This window comes from Aulonocara stuartgranti, assembly GCF_965226115.1.
Source record: "Aulonocara stuartgranti genome assembly, chromosome: 2".
In the NCBI taxonomy this organism is placed as follows: Eukaryota; Metazoa; Chordata; class Actinopteri; order Cichliformes; family Cichlidae; genus Aulonocara; species Aulonocara stuartgranti.
In genome coordinates, this window is record NC_138940.1 from 17,031,643 (window position 1) to 17,053,009 (window position 21,367).

The 21,367-nt window shown below is 42.5% G+C and overlaps 1 protein-coding gene and 1 long non-coding RNA gene across 4 annotated transcripts in view; both read right to left on the reverse strand.

The window, feature by feature from the left end:
* Window positions 1-417: 417 nt before the first annotated feature.
* LOC309689052 lies at window positions 418-2,400 on the reverse strand. Its single transcript, XR_014271237.1, has 3 exons — window positions 2,083-2,400; window positions 1,794-1,881; window positions 418-1,082 (listed from the first exon to the last, which is right to left on the reverse strand). It is a non-coding gene; the product is annotated as an uncharacterized lncRNA (long non-coding RNA).
* A 6,347-nt stretch (window positions 2,401-8,747) lies between these two features.
* glra1 (glycine receptor, alpha 1) overlaps window positions 8,748-21,367 on the reverse strand; it is a 118,242-nt gene continuing 105,622 nt past the window's right edge. For 2 of the 3 annotated variants that reach the window (XM_082551544.1, XM_082551545.1), the window contains one exon: window positions 8,748-13,412. In XM_082551544.1, coding sequence (XP_082407670.1) covers window positions 13,128-13,412 — 285 coding nt within the window. In that variant the 3' untranslated portion in view covers window positions 8,748-13,127. Of the gene's footprint in view, window positions 13,437-21,367 lie in introns of all 3 variants that reach the window. The other variant, XM_082551543.1, reaches the window with a different exon arrangement.

Sequence of the window (21,367 nt, forward strand, 5' to 3'; positions counted from 1 at the left end):
AGTGCAGTACCTGTAATACCTACAGCATGTTCTAATCGCTCTAATAGGATATTATGGTCGACAGTATCGAATGCTGCACTAAGGTCTAGCAGGACAAGCACAGAGATGAGTCCACTGTCAGAGGCAATAAGAAGATCATTTGTAACCTTCACTAAAGCTGTTTCTGTGCTGTGATGAGCTCTGAAACCTGACTGAAACTCTTCAAATAAACCATTCCTCTGCAGATGATCTGTTAGCTGTTTGACAACTGCTCTTTCAAGGATTTTTGATATGAAAGGAAGGTTGGAGATTGGCCTATAATTAGCTAAGACTGCTGGGTCTAGAGATGGCTTTTTGAGTAAAGGTTTAACCAGAGGCGGAGCCAGACATTTGAAACACCCGGGGCTTAGCCCAAAAGGGTAGTATGCATGTGGGATTTTTTTTTTTTTTTTTTTTTGGGGGGGGGGGGGGGGGTTAGAAATGAGTGAAAGATTAATAGGCTCTGTTTTGAGTTTTGTTCAAAAAGAATGTCTTCTTATAGGGAAAAATATATATCACATGTGCAGGACACCTTAAACTAGTTTTTTAATTAAGCAGCAAGGCAGAACAAGGTCAGGGCTGTATCAAGACACGAGGACTAAACCCCAATTCAACCAGACCCAGAACTGATCCAGAATTAAAACAGGACTACAAGAGTTCAAAATCAGGAGTACTTGGGATTTAACCAAGACAGAACCACAATCAGAACTAGATGATAGTAGCACTAAAAATCATCATAGACCTGCACTACACTTGTTTAATTCTACCAAAGTACACTATTTAGATTGAGAAAAGTTTATATAATTATTTAGCCTTGTTGTGCAAACAAGCCTGCAAAACTTAATAAATATAGAATTTGAAAAATAACAAACCTAAAAAGAAACACTAGGTACGAGATACATGAGTACCTATGATACGGTGGTACTTTTGGCAAACGACCATTTGACTAACATGTGTGTCTCACCTGCTCTTGTTCCATCTCTGTTCTGTCCTCATTCTCCATCTCCCTCTCTGTTCCTCTCTCTCCCTCTCTGTTCCCCTCTTCCTCTCTCTCTCTCTTTGTGCTGACAATCATCAAATATACAGGTGAAACCAGATATTTACAAACTCTTCAGATCAAAACACAAACACTTTTTTAATTGCAACATCAAATCAGACTAAATGTTTATTTTTTTTGATTGATAAATATAAAAAACACATTTGTTAACTTTAAGAGTAAAGAGAGAAACTATCTGTATTTCTTAATTGTAAATGGCACCAAATTGTATTCAAAATTGAGCCACACTTATGGAGGTCCACAGTTCTTTTTCTGGTGTTTTGGTTGATATCGCTTGGTTTTCCCATTTCAAAGAAACAGGCTCTGTGTTTTGCCTTATATGCATCCACAGCTGTGCCACCACTTTACTCACATGGACTCTACTAACCTATCAGAAGCTTCTTCAGCTCAGAATGGAATCGTCTGGAGTTTTCTTATTAATTAACAATAAACTTAGTGTATATGTACTCCTAAATTTGATGAAAGTGATAAAAATAGATCTCTCTCTCTCTTTATTCTGACATTTAACTAATTCAAAATATATTTCAATATTTATCTAAAACAAAAGTTTACTCTAAATTGATGTTGTACAGTAAAAATATTTTATGTTTTCTCCCTAAAGTGTATGTAAATATCTGGTTACAAATGTGAATATCCTGCTGTGTACTGAAACCCCTCTTGTTTTGCATAGAAATATACTGAACAACATACAAAGCATAATATATAAAATAACATTTACCTGAGTTTTTTCTTTGAAAGAACCCTCTAATGTCCATTCTTATATTTCAGTACATAACTGAAACCGATTTAGTCGGGGAGGGTAAGAACTGAAAATATGAAATAAACACACGTAAGCTAAGACTCTCTTAAAAAAATAGCATTTGTTCGGCTTTTCATTTCGCCATTTGTTGATTCACTTGAAGAGCGAGTAACGTAATATTGGTCAAGTGATCAGTTTGATATCAATCTTTCATGATACACCGTCATATTTACATTATTTGTACAGTAGGAATGATTTGCTTTGGTACCTGGTCAAACTTAAGCTCTCCTTAGTATGGCTGGCTCCGTTTCTCCAACAGCGCACTCACTGCTGGCAGCAGCTGCCCCACCCCCTCTCTCAGTCGCTTAGTGCCTGAGCTCGGATCATACCAATATCAGGGGGGATTCACGCACAGTCGTAAATTCCCACAGTGTGCACTATGTGCTTCGAATATTGTGTGTACTTTTTGTTTTATACAGTTGTCAGCCAGGCATCTAACTATGAAAAAATTACACTCCAAAAGACCCCGGGCTTCTGACAAAACAACCCGGGCTTAAGCCCAGTAAGCCACCCCCACGCTCCGCCCCTGGGTTTAACTACAGCCAACTTGAAGGCCTGTGGTACATAGCCGATTATTAGAGATAGGTTGATCATATTTAAGATCGAAGAATTAATTAATGGCAGGACTTCTTTGAGCAGTTTTGTAGGAATGGGGTCTAAAAGACATGTTGATGGTTTGGAGGAAGTAATTATTGAAGTTAACTCAGAAAGATCAATTGGAGAAAAAGAGTCTAACTTAACATCAATGGTACTAAGAGTAGCTGTAGATAATATTACATCTGTGGGATGATTATTGGTAATTTTTTCTCTAATGATAAAAATTTTATTTGTGAAGAAGTTCATGAAGTCATTACTAGTTAACGTTAAAGGGATGGTTGTTTGTAATAAAGATGTGAATAACAGACGTAAGAAATGTTTGTTTTTTTTCTATTCTCAAACTGCTCTCCCCTAGGAGCTCAGTCTGGGAGGAGTTCTTTTTTTCTCCTCCTCTTTCTTGCATGTAGAGCTCTGACTTTTTGTCAGCCTGGCTACAGTGCTGAAGAGAAACCTGGGGTTGTTCTTATTTTCTTCAATCTGTGATGAATAGTAAGATGTTCTGGCTTTGCGGAGGACTTTCTTATAAAGCAACAAACTATTTCTCCAGGCTAAATGATGATCCTCTAAATTTGTGACACGCCATTTCCTCTCCAGCTTACGAGTCATCTGCTTTAAGATACGTGTTTGAGAATTATACCACGGAGTCAGGTACTTCTGATTTGAGATCTTAGTTTTCACAGGAGCTACAGTATCCAGAGTCGTACGTAGTGAGGAGGTGAAATTATTAACAAGATAATCGACCTCTGTTGGGGTAGCGTTCAGATAGCTGCTCTGCTCTGTGTTGGTACAGGGCATCGAAGATGATAAGAAGATGCTTTGGACCAGAAAATGTTTCAGATTTTAGGACCACTTGAATCCAGATGAAGGCTGGCTGACTCCCAGCAGTATTCCTGGAAATGCAGTGGGCTAGATGAATCTTTGCCAGGCTGATTCTAGCCCCTGGACCTTATGTTTGACACCCCTGATCTACATGATGCGAGGGAGCGATGCTGACCTATTAAATAAATTTGGTGTCTTTGTCCTCAAGAAATTCCACATAAAACCTACAGAGGACAAATAGACCAGAAAAACAATAAAAAAGCACAAACAGATTCATTTATTCATCCATGTTTATGGGGGAAGCGATTATAGAGACAATCTCCAGCTCTCCTCTGCTGTCGTGTAGGATTAAACTGTGATTATTATTTTATTTTTTATTTTTTTACATGTCTGTCATTTTAGAAATTGATCGTCTACAAAACTCCACAAAGAAAACGTATTAAAAATGAAACGTTGATTTCATTCACTGGGATCTGTTCAAAGAACAAACCTAGAAGATTAAAATTTAGAGCAGGTACTTTATTACCTGCCAGCTCCTCTACCTGACACTTTAATAACCAGAGGGGTGCAGTGTTTTTAAGGTGGTACCAGAAAGCATGTCCAATGTCCAATATTCATCAGGTGACACTAATGGAGCCCAAACTCGGCTCAGTTTGAATAAATCACCTTTAAGTTGGTAAACAAAACCACCAGGAGACAGCTTCCTGTCAGTGTGCTCCTCTCTGCCTCCTGTCAGACCTCTGTCACCTTCACACCTGCTCGTTTGTTTCTGCAGCCGCCCTCCAGCTGACGTGCATTATACATCAGAGACGTGCCCTCTTGCCGCTTATCAAAACTTCCACTTCACGCCCTCCTCGCTCTGAGATCCAGAGCTGAGCAGCTGTGGAGTTGCCGTCCCGCTGCTGACACTGATCTCTGACTTCTCTGTGGAAGCCAGTCTTTAATTTGAGGCGGTCAGAGTGAAGCTGTGCTGCTTTTAGGAGTTGAGCAGATTCACCTTTTATCTAAATGATACATGACACGCATCATGTAAGAAAACAGGAAATCTGAGCGTGTCCAAAACCTGTCTGTTGAAAGAATCTTTCCAAGCACCAATCAACAAGAGCACATATTTCGATTTTACTCAGTAGAGCTGGCGGATCAGTGACTGGCCAGATAAATGAGACCATTAATGAGTGGTTATTTACAAAGGTTTGCATCCCTTGGCACAAAAATTGCAATCATCATCATCACCACCACCACTGATTCCGAGTCATTAAAACCCAGTGTGGTGTATCAGACAGCCTGATGTGCCAGAGCTGCACATTCATGAAACTCTGACAACTTTGTTTTAGTATTAATGTGACCAACACGTCTTTAATGACCCTGCATGAGCTTTAAAGGAATAATGGTGCCATTACTGATACCAGATTAAGTTCATATATTACAGTGTGGTATCATTACAGACCTTGAGTTCAGCTGGTTTGGATCGCGTTGGGTCAGTGTGTGTGTGTGTGTGCAGTCCCTCCATGATGTTTGGGACAAAGACACGTTTGTCTTTGAGGGAGCCCTCTGCTCACAGTGTGGAGGTTTCACTCAAACACACTGAGCAGACACAATTAAAACACACAGTCCTCACTTTAAAGTCAGTCACTCTCATACACAGTCCCCATCAGTCAGGCCATCCCAGTGTTTGGGATTCCTCAGGTGGGCTTTATTCATGCGCGGACTGTCATTGGCTCCCTGAATTTAAATCTGCAGCAGGACAAGAGAAACAAGAGCGTTTCTCCAAGCCAAAACAAGGGGGCTGAAATCAGTTGACTTAAATCCAACTGAGCATGAAACTTCAGTTTAATTCAATTTATTTCATTTATTTAGCATCAATTCACAGCAACAGTAACCTCAAGATGCTTTATATTTAAAGGTAAAGAACCCACAGTGATTCTGGTCACGGCAGATGGCCCCGCCCCTCCCTGAGCCTGGTTCTGCTGGAGGTTTCTTCCTGTTAAAAGGGAGTTTTTCCTTCCCACTGTCGCCAAAGTGCTTGCTCATAGGGTGTCATATGAGTGTTGGGTTTTTGTCTGTATGTATTATTGTAGGGTCTACCTTACAATATAAAGCACCTTGAGGCAACTGTTGTTGTGATTTGGTGCTGTATAAATAAAGTTGAATTGAATTAATCAGGTAGCCCCCTATGAGCAGCTTTAACAGAAAACAGACTCTGAATATACAAGCATGTCTGTCAGGGAGTTTTTAATGTTTTATTTGCTTATGCTTCAAAAGTTATGTTATACATATTTCACCAGACAGTTTTCTGTAGAAACAGGAAGCTGACCCTGTGACACTGACAAGAGACCAGCACAGAAATACATATCCGCAGAAGTTGACTTGCATTATATTATTCTTAGAAATTGACCTGCAACACACATACTCTGTGACACACACACACACAGCTTGCATGCAGACAGACATCAGGACCTGCGTAACAGGAAATGTGATTATATTTGCATATTGACGATGTAACCTATAAAAATAAACGAATACTTCAGTTCGGTGTGATTTGCTCTGAGCTTTTCACCCGTGCAGCACGTTGACCTACACAAGTGTCTCATTGTTGTTTATTCACCTGACTGTTTGTTAACTGTAAATCTCTGACAATGTCTGTGCCCAGTTTCTGGTCCTGTTAGTAAAACAGTCGTGTTGACGCAGATCCACTCACTGTGATTTAACAGCTCGTACTGCACACACACACACACACACACACACACACACACACACACACACACACACACACACACACACACACACACACACACAGCCTAAACCTAACCATAACCTAACTGTAACCCTGACACTAAGCCACATTCTGAGCCTCAAAGATGCCTTCAAACTTGGGCATTTGGTCCCCATAAGGGCTGTTAGTCCAGCTCGCCTGACACTTCATGAAGCTGGAGTGTATAGACTTCATCTGTCCCTGTGACTGAGGGATCCTGAGAACAAGCCCCTCCCTCCCTCCCTCCCAGGCACAGTTTCTATAACAGTGTGAAAAGTTGACCTTCAGACGCTCGGCTGTGGGTCTGCCACACTCGGGGTCCTTCATACTCGGCCTGACCTCAAGTCTATGCAGCTCTGCATGCTGCCGGGGGAACATCCTGCTTTCACTCACACTGGAGATCAAGAAGACAGTTTACAGGAAGGTTTTTTTTTTTTTTTAAATATAAAGATGCTTAAAATGTTCCTTGAACATTTGATTAAAACATTTTATCACAAACATTATAACGATCATTAGAACTTTCTAAACAGTTTCTCCTTTTTAAGGCCTGAACATGATTCACTGAGATACAGAATTCAGTTAAGCTGTGTGATTAGACTCTGATGAGCCATCAAAGCAGAGCCACATCCTCAGGAGTGTAGACAGTTGTTGGAGGCTTGGATGGTTCTCTAGGGACCTGGAGGAGGTGGAGATGGGGAGGAGGTGGGCTGCATGAATAAGAATGACATCAGAGGAGTGAGATTAAAGTGAAAAGGGCAGTTGGTTTGGAGCAAAGAACAGAGCACCAGGCAGATGAGTGATCACATAGCTTCATTACTGAACACATGAGCTTCCGTCTGAGGTCCAGTTTGCCATCACTGTGGGAATGTTTCCTACTGGCTGGGGTGTCGGATACAGAGAGGAAGAACCAAAAGAAACCAAACTCAGTGTCTGACCCACGGGAACGGCTGCAATAAACTTCAGAACCAGGTCAAACTGAAAGTGCAATTCCCACCTGAGTGCAGGCTGCAGGCTGACTAACAGATGAGCAACGAGCCCAACGGCCCTGTGGCTTTAAAGATTTGCATGCAGGTGATTTCTGTCAGGTAAATATCCACTCCTGGAGTCTAGTCTGGAAAGAAACAGTGAACTTGTCAAAGTGCGGGCTCTGCTGCTGTTTAACTTACCAGTCATGTTATTTCTGTGACCACCTGTTGAAAAAGCTCCAGTTTGTTTGAAAATGGGGAACATAGTGTACACCTAACTTAGAAGCTTTCTCTGGAGCTTTCTGGATCTATCCTCAGATCCTGATGGGGAAAAAAACACAACCCCCCAAATCTGAAACGTGTAGGGATTAAAAACAAAGCTCAGGTGGAGCTCCTGTGGTCGTGCTGCAGACATTTAAATTGCTTCCAGGCGTGGATTCCTATACAAATCTGTAACTTTACACTGATGATATGTGTGCACTTGTGCAGTCCAGACCATATTGGCTGCCTCCTCTTTTATATTAAATACATTATATCCACCTTTTATATTATATCCAACTTGGTCCTTCTCCAAACACCAGTGAAAAAGTACAGCAGGAGATAAGGTCTAAATGATGACGTCAACTTTCCTCTTGCTAAGTAAATGCTGTGTTTTACAGTAAGAGCCATGCAGACAGGTTAATGGGAATAAAATAATTAAAGGACCTGCCATTTAAATCTGCTCTTTTCATTCAAAGGAGCAGATTTCTTCCATACTGACTTCTCTTCATCGGCTCCCTGAATTTAAATCATGCTTCTCACATACAAGGTCTTAAATAATCAGGCCCCATCTTATTTTAATGACCTTACAGTACCATATCACCCCATTAGAGCACTTACCTCTCACAGGTTACTTGTTGTTCCTAGAGCACTTAAAAGTAGAATGGAAGGCAGAGCCTTCAGTTTTCAGGCCCCTCTTCTGTGGAACCAGCTTCCAGTTTGGATTCGGGAGACAGACACGATCTCTACTTTTAAGATTAATTTCCTTTTTTGCTAAAGCATATAGTTAGGGCTGGACCAGGTGACCCCGAATCCTCCCTTAGTTAGACTCTCTTTTCTCTCTCCTCTGTGCTCTCAGGTGGCCGCAGCCCCTCCCTGAGCCCGTTGGAGGTCTCTGCTTTTTTCCAGGTGCTAACATCATTACCTGGAGTACATCATGTACCTGACATAGCCACATGCCATATTCCTGGATTCAACAGGATCAGAGGTTTTGATGGAAAGGTGCGACTGCTTTTTCAGACATATACAGGGACCCTGGCCCACCGTCCCATAATGAACCTTAGTGCGAGGTGTTCCTCTGGTGGCCACTGATGCTATGTGTGTTCTGACACCGGCCGTCTGAGCTACAGCAGCTCGTCTGTTGGGTCAGAGCACACGACCCAGCTTTTGCTGCTCCACCCACGACCCCGTCACCGGTTTACCGCCAATACTGACCCCTGCAGAAGAGGAACACTTCAGAAGAACTGCAGTTTTGTAGGAAATCCTCACACTCACGCATTTTTCCGACTTCTAACGTCAAGTTTTAGGACACATGGTTGACCTGCTCCCTTGTCTGCAGCTTAACGCGAAGCACTCTAATTGCAGGAATTTTGCGTGAGCAGTAGGTGGGGCAAAGAAATTCTGAAAGCACGATAAACACAACAAAGAAGTCTGACCTTTATTAAAATAAAAACAACCCGCAGCCGGGATTTCTTTGCAATTTTTAATACTTTTTCTCGAACGATTACACAGATCCTTGAGTCGAGTAACAGAAAGCAGAAGATCCAACTCCAACAACCTCGACAATGTTCAAAAACAGGTAAAGAGATTTTTGTTCAGAAAACCTTTAATCATTAATAGAATTAGTAGTATGACATATTTCAGTAAATATTTAGATATATACAGATACAGCAGAAACGGTACATTCTTTTTTTTTTCTCTTCAAATTGCTTCACATTTTTTTATACAAGCCAAAATATCTGCCATTTTATTTATATTCATGCAAAATATTGATTCTCAGATTAATGAAAAATAAAAAGGATTTGCTGAACTTTTTTTTTTTTTTCATTCTGCTCTGATGTGCACGTTCAGATTATAAGCGTCATAATGAGCATAATTGTAAGTTCGGCAAACGAAACAGGTGCACTTTGTGCCAATACACGAGAGAAGCAACTAAAGCAAAATTAAGGCCATTCCAACTTGTGCAAAGAAAGTAAATAAATAAATAAGAAGAAGAAGAATCGTCATAATAATGTTTCCTTTAGTTCACAGCAGTTCGAGAGTCTCTGTTTTTTTCTCCTTCTGCCTCGGGGTCATCGGGTTGTATAGTACATACAATAAAATACAAGAGAATCAAACAAACCCTGCAAAAGCCCGTGAATCATTAATCATCGGCAAATCAAACCATGCTACTTTAAAATCCATAAACGTCTAAAAATGCATCCCGCTCTCTCATCCTTCTGTCAGTTTGCATCACATCGCGATGCAAAACCAACCCACAGTATCCCCCCCTCTGCCCCCCAAACCCACAGAGAACAATGATTAATACGACGGCATGAGGCCTGACAAAAAGCTCTACAACAACTATGACACGCACGAGACCCACGCCTGAGGGGAGGGCCGTAAATGCTGGGAAATGGTGGTTGAATGGATGCACGATATGCTTCTAGGTCCTCTTTTTTTGTTGCATATTCAACCCCCATATGGCACGAGAAGATGTGCATGTGTATGTAAAACAGGCGACTGATGTCCTTGTGTTTTTGGCACAGAAGATAAAAGGAGCCGTCCTAATCAGATTGAGCCGGCTGAGGTTTCCCACCTGGGTGCAGGCCGTGACCACAGAGGAGGCTTCACTGCAAACAGAGGCCATCAGAGGCGGTTTGCATCATACGTGTCGCTCAGAGGAGCTGCCAAGTCTACAAAATACGATTTTCCTGGCGAGCGTGCACGGATCTATAAGTTCATTTGCTGGGAAGAGCTGCACCTCAAGCTCTATTATAAAAGATATTTTAAAGTTTGTTGTGTGCCTCACCACGACTGAGCCAGGTGGACTAAAAGTCGAACACTTCCATTTAAGACAGCGTTGATTTGTCCCTGTACACAAATATAAAATATTCCTTTCAGCAGCACTAAACGGTTTACTTTTTAAGTACTGCACCTGCTTGACTAACCCGTGTAACTGAAAGAGTTTATTACCTGGAATTAGCTTTAAGGTGATTTCTGGAGAACTTTGGTCAAACCAAGAACGCTGTGTGAGAAGCATCGCAGCAGCCTTTGAAAGGCCCAGTGAGCTTGTTTTGCTTCGTTGCTCCCACATACATGAATAGCAGAGAAGTACAAGTGTGACTTTAGACCTGGGTGAGGTCTTCATTTAACATGCATATTTGTGGGTTTTCAGAAAAAACACCACCTTTTTACTTTCCCTGCTTGAACCGTCTGATCTGCTCTGAATCTGAATCCGTGCCCACATCTCTGAAGGTGTAACGATAAGGAGGGTGAGAGGGTGAAGGCAGGGATTCGACCGGAGCTCACGGAAACACAGCCGCGCATGTGGAAATAAAACGGCCTCTGTAAGTAACCGAAGCACCTCTGAGGTCCCAGCTTTGAGCAGTTTTCCTTTTCTGGGAATGATTCGGTGAATGAGATGCATAGTTTGGACTGAAGCAGATTTTATGGCACTTCCATTTTAAAGTCAGAACAGGCTGGGATCATGTGAGCAGAGGGAGAGGTGGAGCATAGCCCTTCGGATTGCTCGCAGTGTACTTTGAGACAAAGCGAATGATGTAAATTAAAATCTACATCAGATGTTCTGTAAAAGACACAAAACCCAAATTAGTTTTAAGGAATCCCTTTGCTGCGGATTCATGGATTAAACAGCAGGAAGAAATCATCCAAATGAAAATATTGTTTTGTATTTCTGTCTCTGAGGATAAAAGGAATATGAAATTATAGCCTCTTAAATCATATTTTTTCTCACAATGCAGAGTTGGACAGCGAAATGTTTGTTTCAGTTAACAGTGGAGATGCACTTTGTGCCAATCTCCCCATGTCTGATATTTAGACCAAAACAAATAATCCATGTTTTATTGTCAGAGCGAGGAAGGTCTAGCTGGCTGGTTGACTTTCAGCTGGTGGCTCACTGATCAGAGGTTATCAGAGGAATAATCGGAAATATTCATCCGCTCTCTCTAAGACTCTTACAGTATGTCTGTGGACTGGGACAGAACCAGGAAACACAAACTATAATATATAATAGCTACATCGGGCTAATTTAACCAGCGCACAAGCTGGAATTTAATAAAATGTTTCTGACTGGGCAGTGCGGCTGAGCCAGGCCTCCCGGTGTCTCACAAAGAATCGTCGACGTGCTCCTTTGAGGTTTGGCTGCAAAGGCAGGTTTTTGTGTAAGAAGCAGAAAAAGATAGTGTGAGACTGATTAAATGTTTGCAAAAAAAAAGAACATTGCACATCACAGCCTGTCAGAGTTCTAACTGCACACACATCATCACTCTCCTCCTTCCACCTCCTTCCTTCAGATTTCTAGTTTAAAACATACACACATATATATTTATATATATTTTTCTCCATCTACTGATCCGTGTGCATTGGGCAGAAGTGCCTGGGCAGTTTGCAACACCTTTGTCTCCATTCTGACCAATAAGCATGAAAGACCTTTTTTCACTGTCTGCAGCGGGATGTGGATGAGGGTGCCAAGACGTGGGAAAAATCATATTTGCATATACTGATCATTGCATAGAGAAGCCTGGTGCAAAGTACAAGAAAAAAAAACGAAACAAATAAAATCATTAGTCACACTTATGAAGCCTCAAATGACGAATCCCCTCATCACAGCCTCTGCATGTGGATGGCGGCGTAGCTTTATGAGGTTTGCAGCTACAGTCGGTGCATACGAATGAGGCGGGAATACAGTTAATTAAGGTAACATATGTCCTCTCGGCTGGGGAGCGGGATGGGCGGCGTCACGTTAAGGCGGGGTCAAAGCAAGGAAGCACTACTGGAGATGTAAACGTATCTGTGTGTTGCTACGTCCTCGCTCGAGTAGTTCTCTGTCCGCTTTCACCAAAACAAAGCGAAATCTCAAAAACCCAGGAGCCTGCGAGGCGACATCAGCTGCTGACATCAGAGCGCACCTCCTTCCTGCGTGTCAGAGCGCCGCAGGAGCCACGTGTTGAGTCGGCACAGAAATTCATTAAGAAACAACCGAAAAAACAGAAATGAAGGACAGGCAGAGGAACACGCTGAGCACGGATAAATGAGATAGTTTGTCCCATGTCGTCCAGTCGTGTGATTGACAGGTCGGTTCAGTTTCACGGTGCTTGATGGCAGCGGGAGCAAGGGGGAGCTTTGAGGAGTGCTTGCAGTACACATTTGAAGCAAATCTCGATATACAGAAAGCGCGACCTTTGCATCGCTTTGTTCAATGGAAGCACCGATCGGCCCGCCTTCTTTTCTTTTCTTTTTTTTGGGTGAAAAATCCTTTAAATCCAGACGCCCACCTGTGGAAACAAACATCCTATTTTTTCCCAGTTATGATAACATATATGAGTATATTACACTGCTCTCGCACGACCCACCCGTCACATAGCATTATATCTGTCGTCACACAAAAAGCTAAAACACAACATTTCTTTTACAAGCCTTGCTTGTTCAGTCCGACTGCTCCCACACAGTTTTTGCTGGGATGCCTGCAAAAGTTGAACTTTTCGTTTCTTGAATATATTGCCACATTCATATATCATGCATTTTACTGCATTGCTATTGCACCGGTCCGGATTATTCAGGAGCTGGAAGGAGACGGGAACGGGGCAGGTTTCAGGGTAGGAGAGGAGATTAAAGGAAAAATAAAGCAATAATAAATATTTGAAATCGTGTCTGTAGGCGTCAGGTGGTGCCATGGTGAGCGACCGCCACAAAGAAAGTGACTTTCCTCGACCAAATGAAGGCGAAGGAAGAGGAAGAGGAGAGAACGCTCGGTGGAAAAAGGGGCAACAGATCTTGTACCGAAGTCAGCGCTCTGTTTCCTTTTCTCTGTCTTCTCCTCTTCGCACCGTTCTCCTCCTCGTCCTCCTCCTCAGCTCTCCACTACTGCTTGTGGATGTCCTCGCTGCGGATGATCTTGTAAATGATCCAGTAGAAAATGTTAAAAATGAGGAAGACGAGTGGGAAGGCCACGCGGGACACCGTGTCGATGCGCTTGGCCCGACTAATGAACAGCTTCTTCATCTCCTCGATGCTCTTTTCGGGTGCGGCCGAGGTCGGGGCATTGTTGTTGTTGCCTTTGATGGCCATGCCGTCCTTAGCCTGCAGGCAAGCGGGGCCCATGCCGTAACCGGGGAAACTGAAGCGGCCCTCGCCCGTCTCATCCTCCTGCAACACAGGCCAAGACTCAGGCTGTTAGGAACCAGAGAAAGACGTTACTGTTGAGAGGTGTGTGTGAGTGAATTTCAGAGATGTGCAGTCATGCAAAACAAATAACTGATGACGTGGAGTGAAAATGAAAAGCGAGGAAGTGAAGTACTTTATCACATGACCGTGTGTCTGAATAAACCAGAAATTTAAGGTGGAATTAGCGTCTCATTCTCAGCTGGCTGTCTTAATTAAAATAAAGAGGAAAAGAAGAATATGTGTATATATATATATATGTATGTATATATATATATATATGTATATATATATAATGTATGTAGAGAGAGAGAGAATATAGAATATTTGATTCATCTCTGTGCAATTCCATCCTGTTAAGAACAGCGAAAACTACCCCTGGTTTGACCCCTGAATGTTCCCTTCATGCTAATCTTCTTGCACGCCCTTGGACAGAGATGGGCAGTAACGCGTTACTGTAATCCGATTACTTTTTTCAAGTAACGAGTAAAGTAAGGAATTACTATTGCAAAAACGGTAATTAGATTACCTTTACTTTCCCATAGGAACGCTGCGTTACTGTGTTACTAAAACCGTGATTTTTTTGCGAGAACGTCTCATGACAGTGACGTAAGCGAGTGCGACGTTCGTGACAACAGCTGTGTGCAGATCAACAATGGATCACATATCGACTGTGGGAGAGAGTATGAGCGTGCAGCGTTTAAAGTGTGGAAGTACTGACCTTACTTTGAGTTTGATTCCATAAAAAGTGACAAAAACATTAGCGTCCATCGTGCGTGGGAAGAAAACTTCTTTTTACAGCAAAAAACCCCCCTTAAACTTCCAAGCAAACACTGAGTGCGCTACGACGTAATGGGAAACTCACAGAGAAACTCGCGGATTCTTCCACTGACCGCTGCGGCACACCTGCACCAGGGTAAACCTCCGCCTACCCTACTCCTGCTTTACAGGTGAAAATAGAGCAACAGGACCGCTAGTCTTTGACTTTATTTATGTTCTGCTGTGTTTTACTTGCATCTATTTGAAAGACTGAGTGCAAACACAAAAAATATATATATTTTATGTGCTGGAATGTGCAGAAAATAGGTTTAAATGTTAAACTAATTTCTTCCAGTCAGAGAATGTTGCAGATAATTTAATTTTTGCTTGATGCATAAAGTTAAAAGATTAAAACTAATAAAACAAGTTTTAAAAAGAAACTTTTCCATTTGATTACATTTTGTATGATGGATTATGTAGAAAAAGTAGAATTGGGCTGAAAGATCTATCGCTTTATCACCTATTCAGGTTGTAAATCATGTTTTTAAAAAGTAACTAAGTAACTAAGTAATTAATTACTTTTGAAAATAAGTAATCAGTAAAGTAATGGGATTACTTTTTGGGGGAAGTAATCAGTAATTAGTTACTGATTACTTTTTTCAAGTAACTTGACCAACACTGCCCTTGGACCACTGCTCTCTAGTTTTAAATCACTCCGTGCAGTTCCCATTTTGACCTCTTACATTTTGTCATGACCTCAAACGTGCAGACAGTAAATGGACCCAATACTGTGTTCATCAGAAATGAATATCTGAAAATGGCCCTTTGACTTCATCTGTGTGACCAGAATGAAAGTCAAGTTGAAGGGCCAGCATTTTGGGCAAAGAGCAAAGAGGCATTCGGGGACTTCAGGGAGAAATCTAAAATCAGCAGCAGTGCTAAAAGTGGTCCAAGCAGAAATGAGAAGATGACTTTGAGAGGGAAGTCGTAAAAAAAACCCAAACCTTGGGCAACTGATGAGAGTTTTGCTCCAGTTTGGATCATCTGACCTCAGTTAAAAAACAGTCCCATCATTCTTAAACTTTCTCGCATGGAAAAATTGTTTCTTTTATATGATTTATATGATCCTTTCATCAGTCAGAAGAAAACGCTTGTAACAAACCAGTCTCAAAGGCCACCACAATCATCTCTTTCATAGATAGGCAGCCTGGATTTGCTTTTTTAACCATAATAAATCTGACTGATATTTCTTGGTCGGGCAGCAGGTTTGACTGATTGTAGGCAGGCACAACTTTAACATCATGACACGTTTGATTGGTGTGTCCATCTTTGATGGCATTAAATAGAAATGTGTTAAACTTTATTAATATGAGCAATGAATACAGAAGTATCATATATATATATCTATCTAATGAACAGCAGTGTGTTTGAGAAACATGGTGTCTTCTATTCAAGTTCCCATCAGGTATTTGAGAAAAGAAGATGCAATTTTAAGAGCTCCACCACTAAATCATGATATTTCCTGTGTTGCTATTCCAGTGGTTGGTTGTGACTCATCGATTGTTATTTCGACTGAATGGCCCAGCGGCGCCGTGCAGGGGGGACGAACCCCAAAGCTCGCTGCCGATCACACTCGCTCAGCCTAGATGCAGAAGTCATCGATAGGAGCTGACGTCGGACGCCACGTACGCTCATCTCAGTCGCCAAGGGGAGCGGGAGGATGCGGCCGAATGGATTTGGATTGATTGACGTGCGCCGTGCTCAAGGTTACGGCGCGTGCACGGCACTTTCACCCGAGCGCGGCGAGATATTGAAAATCCTATCGCCCCACTCACCCTGCCTTTTCATTACAGGAGACACAATGACTTCCTTATCTGTTCAGGGACTCGAACACAAAGGTCTACATGGGCTGAGAGACGGCGAGGGCGTGTGGGGAAACTAAACGAGGAAAATAAACAGCGCAGAATGTCCTTCAAACTTAAAACAACACCCGTGAAATTAAAAATTAGCTTCAATGATAAGGAGTCGTCTTTGTTTGGCTTCAGAGTTTTTGATAAAAGCCGAGGTTGTAAAGTTCACGCTTGAATGCCATTTGTTTGTTTGTTCCCGCAGGCCACGGTGGGAGTTTGTGTGGCAGCTTATCAGCAGGGAATCTTTCCAGTTCATTTTGGCTGAAAAGGAAAAGAAAAAGAGCATTTTATGATCGGAAAACAAGCAGGAGCAAAATCGAAAGCAGGAGGAGGAACTGTTGGCAGCAGAAGGACCAAAGTGACGCAAAACCTCTGCAGCAGCAACAAATCAAGCTGCCAACCAAACAGACGCCTCAGTTCTCTTCAGTTAGACCAGCCTCCGGTTTCTAGCAGGGGGAAGGAGCTAAAAAAGAGTCAATAATGAGCCTGTTTGTCTTGATATCATCAATAACACAGAGAAAAGGGTTAAAAATGCTCCAAAAATCCGATCAAATAAAGCAGCGCAGCCGGGTGAGGGAGATGTACTGAGAGTGTGTGTGAGTGTGTGTGCGTGAGTGTTAGACCACCAGGTAACGATCCATTTTTAGTGCCTCATGTCCCCGTTCTGTCCTTGCATGCACTTCAAGCCATCTATTACTGTTAATACATGTACACACACACACATGTGCACGCACACACACTCACACACGCCCGTGCGCGCTAGATGTCGATGCATTAGCTGTGATGCTAGCCGACCTCTGCCTGTCCTTCAGTGACGCTGCTAAACTATTACAGATGCTCTGCTTTATTCTGCCTGCCATGTGATTAATGTGGAGGGCGGAGGAACGTGAGGAGGAGACACAATGAGAGGAACGGCAGAGGGAGAAAGAAAAGGTGGAGTAATGACGAAAAGAAAGGAAGTCAGAGAAGGAGAACAATAAGGGACAAGGGGGGAAGACCTGCAGCCTGCAGACTTGGCGAAAAGAACTCACAAGGTTCCTGAAGGAACCCATCGAAGAACGCCTCCGCATGGACCAGGTGATTCATTACATTTATGCCTAATTATAAAAATGCCCTCCATTAACACACAAGCTCTGGGCCCGCGCAGTCCACGGATGGATGGATGGGCGGAGGAGAATTAAGGTTTGCCCTTTGGATTCTACAAAGGAGCCTCAAAGGATCCAGCTCATCTAATGTCTCTTCTCTGATACGGCCCAAAAATCGAATCCTAACATATTTACACACATACGAAATCTGGAAAGTTATGGACCGTGAGATGTTTGGTCTCTGCACCGCCACAAGTGCAGACTCTGCTTTAATCCCAGGGGGGCAAAAACAAATATGACATTGACCGTTAAAGCCAGTTCAAGGGTGGTCTTCTCTTCATAAATGAAGCAGATAACAAGTCTGCTCCAAACTCGGTGTAGTACCTACTCCAACTGTGGCAATTACATTTGCAAGCTGTTTGTGTAAACAAGTGCAAAGGAGCTCTCGGTGCAAGTGCATCCCTAACTTAATGTCCACCACTTCAGGTCAGGGTTAATATTTTAGCCTCATGCTAAACAAGGGAACACTAGGAGTGGCCTAACCATACTCCCGAGGCCAGCGTGGTGATAAAAATATAATCCTAATCAGGATGATCACTGGATCCTTTCTACGGCAAACCAATCATTGGCCAATGAGGCCATATTAGATTTTTTAAATACATCGAAAGACGTCAGACCAGCTCTGCAACTAAAACTAACATCAGCCTTTAAACGAACCACATGAAGAACATATTACAGAGAAAGCCGAGAAGGTCTCCCACGTGGAGGCAGCGTGATGTATGGCTTCCAGTGTGCCCGTGGTTTTTGTTGGATGACAGAAGCAGTGTAGCAACACTCGCTGCTCAGGTTCCTGCGGGAAGTTTCGTTTTTGGGGAACTCTCCACAAAGTGTTAAGGATGAACACTTTCTGTATGATTTATGTTCCTGAAATCAGGGACTACATGGTAATTTCCTAGTGAATATTCTTTGTTCACCGCCTTGAACCGAAGCTGAGAGTCAGCACTCAGAGCTGGCTGAAGGTTCCCAGATTTGTATTGGTACTGGTGACAGAGAAGCTTGTGTGATTTTCTCAGCATCATCTTGTCCTTTTGTCACGTGAAATTTTATCATAATAACTGGACTCGTCTTTAATCTGTACCTGGTAGATGAACACTTTGCTGGATGAAACAGACGGGATAGTCGAGCAGAACAGAAACAATAGACAAGACTAGGGTCAGATAGAAAACAAGTACAGTTAAAGTTAAAGAAAATATGAAAGACGGTAAAAGGGAATGAAATAATGTTGAAAAGTAGAATGCTCAGAAAGAAGCTGGGGCAGCGCAGGCGAGGGAAGACGCTAAAAGAGGAGTGGAAAAAAGAGGAAGAGGACCTCTTAGCTCACTCATCCATCACACTTTCATCTCTGGATTGAAGCGTTTCTATCTCCGCCTCAGCTGATGTGAGTAATCGAGCAGATTAGCAGGAAGCTGAAAGCGAGCTGCATCAGGCCTGCCATCCTCCATGTCTCCTCTGCTAACATTACCCTTGGATACTTGTTTTAGAGACCTGCATTTACATAAAACAGGATTCAGAGAGGTGTCAGCCCCAACTAACGCCAGCATCAGTCTCTGCTGAAAGAGGCTGGAGGAGGAATTTCTTGGCTTGCGTTTCGCTTTATGATTTCCCCCCTAAGCAATTCCAGCCAAGCACCGGGGAAGGAAATATATTATACATTTGCCTCAGCCGATCCATTTTCCGGTGGATCCATCTTAAACCGCCCTTCACTTCCTCTCCCTGTCTCCCTTCTGCCTCTCGCCTCGATTACGGCCATTTGAGGCTTTTTAGGACATTTCAGCATCAATATGTCAGTGCTGAGTGCATTCTGGTGTGCTGACAGGAATATCCAAGTAATGTGAACTTTTCCATTCGTATCTATGGTATTTTGTGCCTTTAATTCACCCCAACTTAGTTTGTTATAAGCAGCAGGTTGAGACTGATATCCGGCTATGACAGAGTACACTTCACACCTGGAAATACATCCAGGATCCGTCTCCTGTCTGGCCACTTGTGATTGGATTCTGCATCGCAGCATAGATTTGATTTTATCTGTGAAATAACTGCGCTCGGGCACGGGAACATATTTGTCATCCTGAGAAGGTTAGCGTGGCTGTTTGTCGAAGATGCTGCTGTGCACCACTTTTATAGTTTTGTGTGGCAGAAGGAAGCACGGCAGCTGCAGGGGAGGTTTTTGATGCTTCAAATGCATTCCTGAGTTTCTTCTTCATGTCATTCAGTTTGTGGTAACGTGGGTCCGTTACGTCAGCACACACAGCTCCAAGGCTGCTTTGGCACTTTTCATATTTATATAAAAATATATATATGTGGGCTCCAAAATATTTTTCATCATTTCATTTGTGGCCTGAGTCATCCAGTCAGAAATTAGCTCTGGACGTGATCTGGCTGTTCTGGATTATCTAAACTATTTTGGTGCTTATTTGGACTTTTCCTGCTCTCTCCCACGTTTCCTTGCCTTTGTCTTGTTTCCACTTCCTGATTTATTGTTTCATGTTTTCGTCTTCCCTCCTGATCGTTTCCACCTGTGTCTGCCTGCCCTCATTAGTCTCACCTGTTTCTCCTTTGCTCTGTGTGCAGGTATAGGCTGTGTCTCAATTCGTAGGCCACATCCTCCTGAGGCCACATTTGAAGGCCGATTACATCACAGCGATGCAACAAAGGCTGTCCCAATTCGAAGGCTGCTCCAAATGCGCCCGACAAATGCGTCCTTCATTTCCCCAAATTTGAGGATAGGTCAGGTGTATCCTTCGTGGCGCAACCTATCCCCGATTTAATAGCGCGGCCCACCCAATTCCAGTTTCCAATAATGGCGGCAGCTACTTAGTTGTAATATTACTCTTATTACTCTTTGCTATACTGTATTCATTAAACTAGTATTTATAATATCTTTATAATAATATAAATACTTTTCAAATGCATCAATGGCGGAGGAGGACGACTAAAGAGCTTGAAATATTACTCTTTCTGTGTCACAAAATAAACTTTTAACATATTTTCAGGCGAGAATGCAGCTGTGTCAACTTCAAATATCTGCTCGGTTTATCAAGACATCACATAATTGCAAGAGTGCTCTGATGTCTGTTACCCACCAGCTCGATAGCTGACCGGGTAGTCAAGGCTCACTAGAGTTGGTGAGAACACTGGAGCACATCATTTTCAGACCCCGCACGGACTTTCGCTACTCAAGTTAAGCATGATATATAAGTCACTTAGATAACTTAAAAATGTTATTGTTTGGCTTTTTTCAGTGTTTTATTTGTTCCTGAGTAAATCATTTTGGCTGTGATTAAAGTTATAGTTTTCACACAGCTGAATAAACGTCAAACAGAAAACTGATTAAACAGGAGTGTGAGATGGTAGAGAATTTACTCCAGTGTCGTGTTATATTTTAGATAGCAAAGAGCAGACGGCTGAGTTTATTAAACTCCACCAAGACAGCGGTGACGCAAATCTGAAGGCTGGACTGTCCCATTTCACAGACATCAAACCTGCGAGGTGTTATCAGGTGTGGGTGTGGCAACTGCACTTTTAAAAAACTAGTTGCTGTTTTCAATTATTTTGACTCCTCACGCTGCACTGCATGATGGATCTGCAGTGTGACTAAACAGCAGCTCCTTAACTTGAATCTGAGGAATGTAAAGTCGTGGGAGCTGCCTCTGAGTAGAACACATGGCAGTTAACAGTTGCAGTTGGTTCAGGAGGTTTTTGTCAAATAATCAATAATCGAGTCTTTGCATTTCCAGTTTGATCCTGGGCTGGAATTCATCATGTACAACCCTTTGAATGTCCGAGAAAAAACACAGGAAGCTGCTGCTTGCTGCGCTCCTGATGAACGATACTGATGACGATTTAGAAGCTGTTGCTTGGTCTCGTTCTTTACCTGTGACTCATCACAGTACAAGTACAAGGAACCAAGCTTTATATGAAACTGAATGATCGCACGTCACAGCCTACCCTTTAGCCATTTCACCTCAACTTGAAATTCCAAGTTCTTTTCTCAGTTTCAAGTCATTTTCCCATTCAGGTGGCGGAAATGAGCTTCCCAGTTTTATTATTAAAATCTGTCACAGATGGGAGAAACTGTGAGACCTTCTTGTTCAACAATCATCTGCAGCTCTGATTAGCCACATTC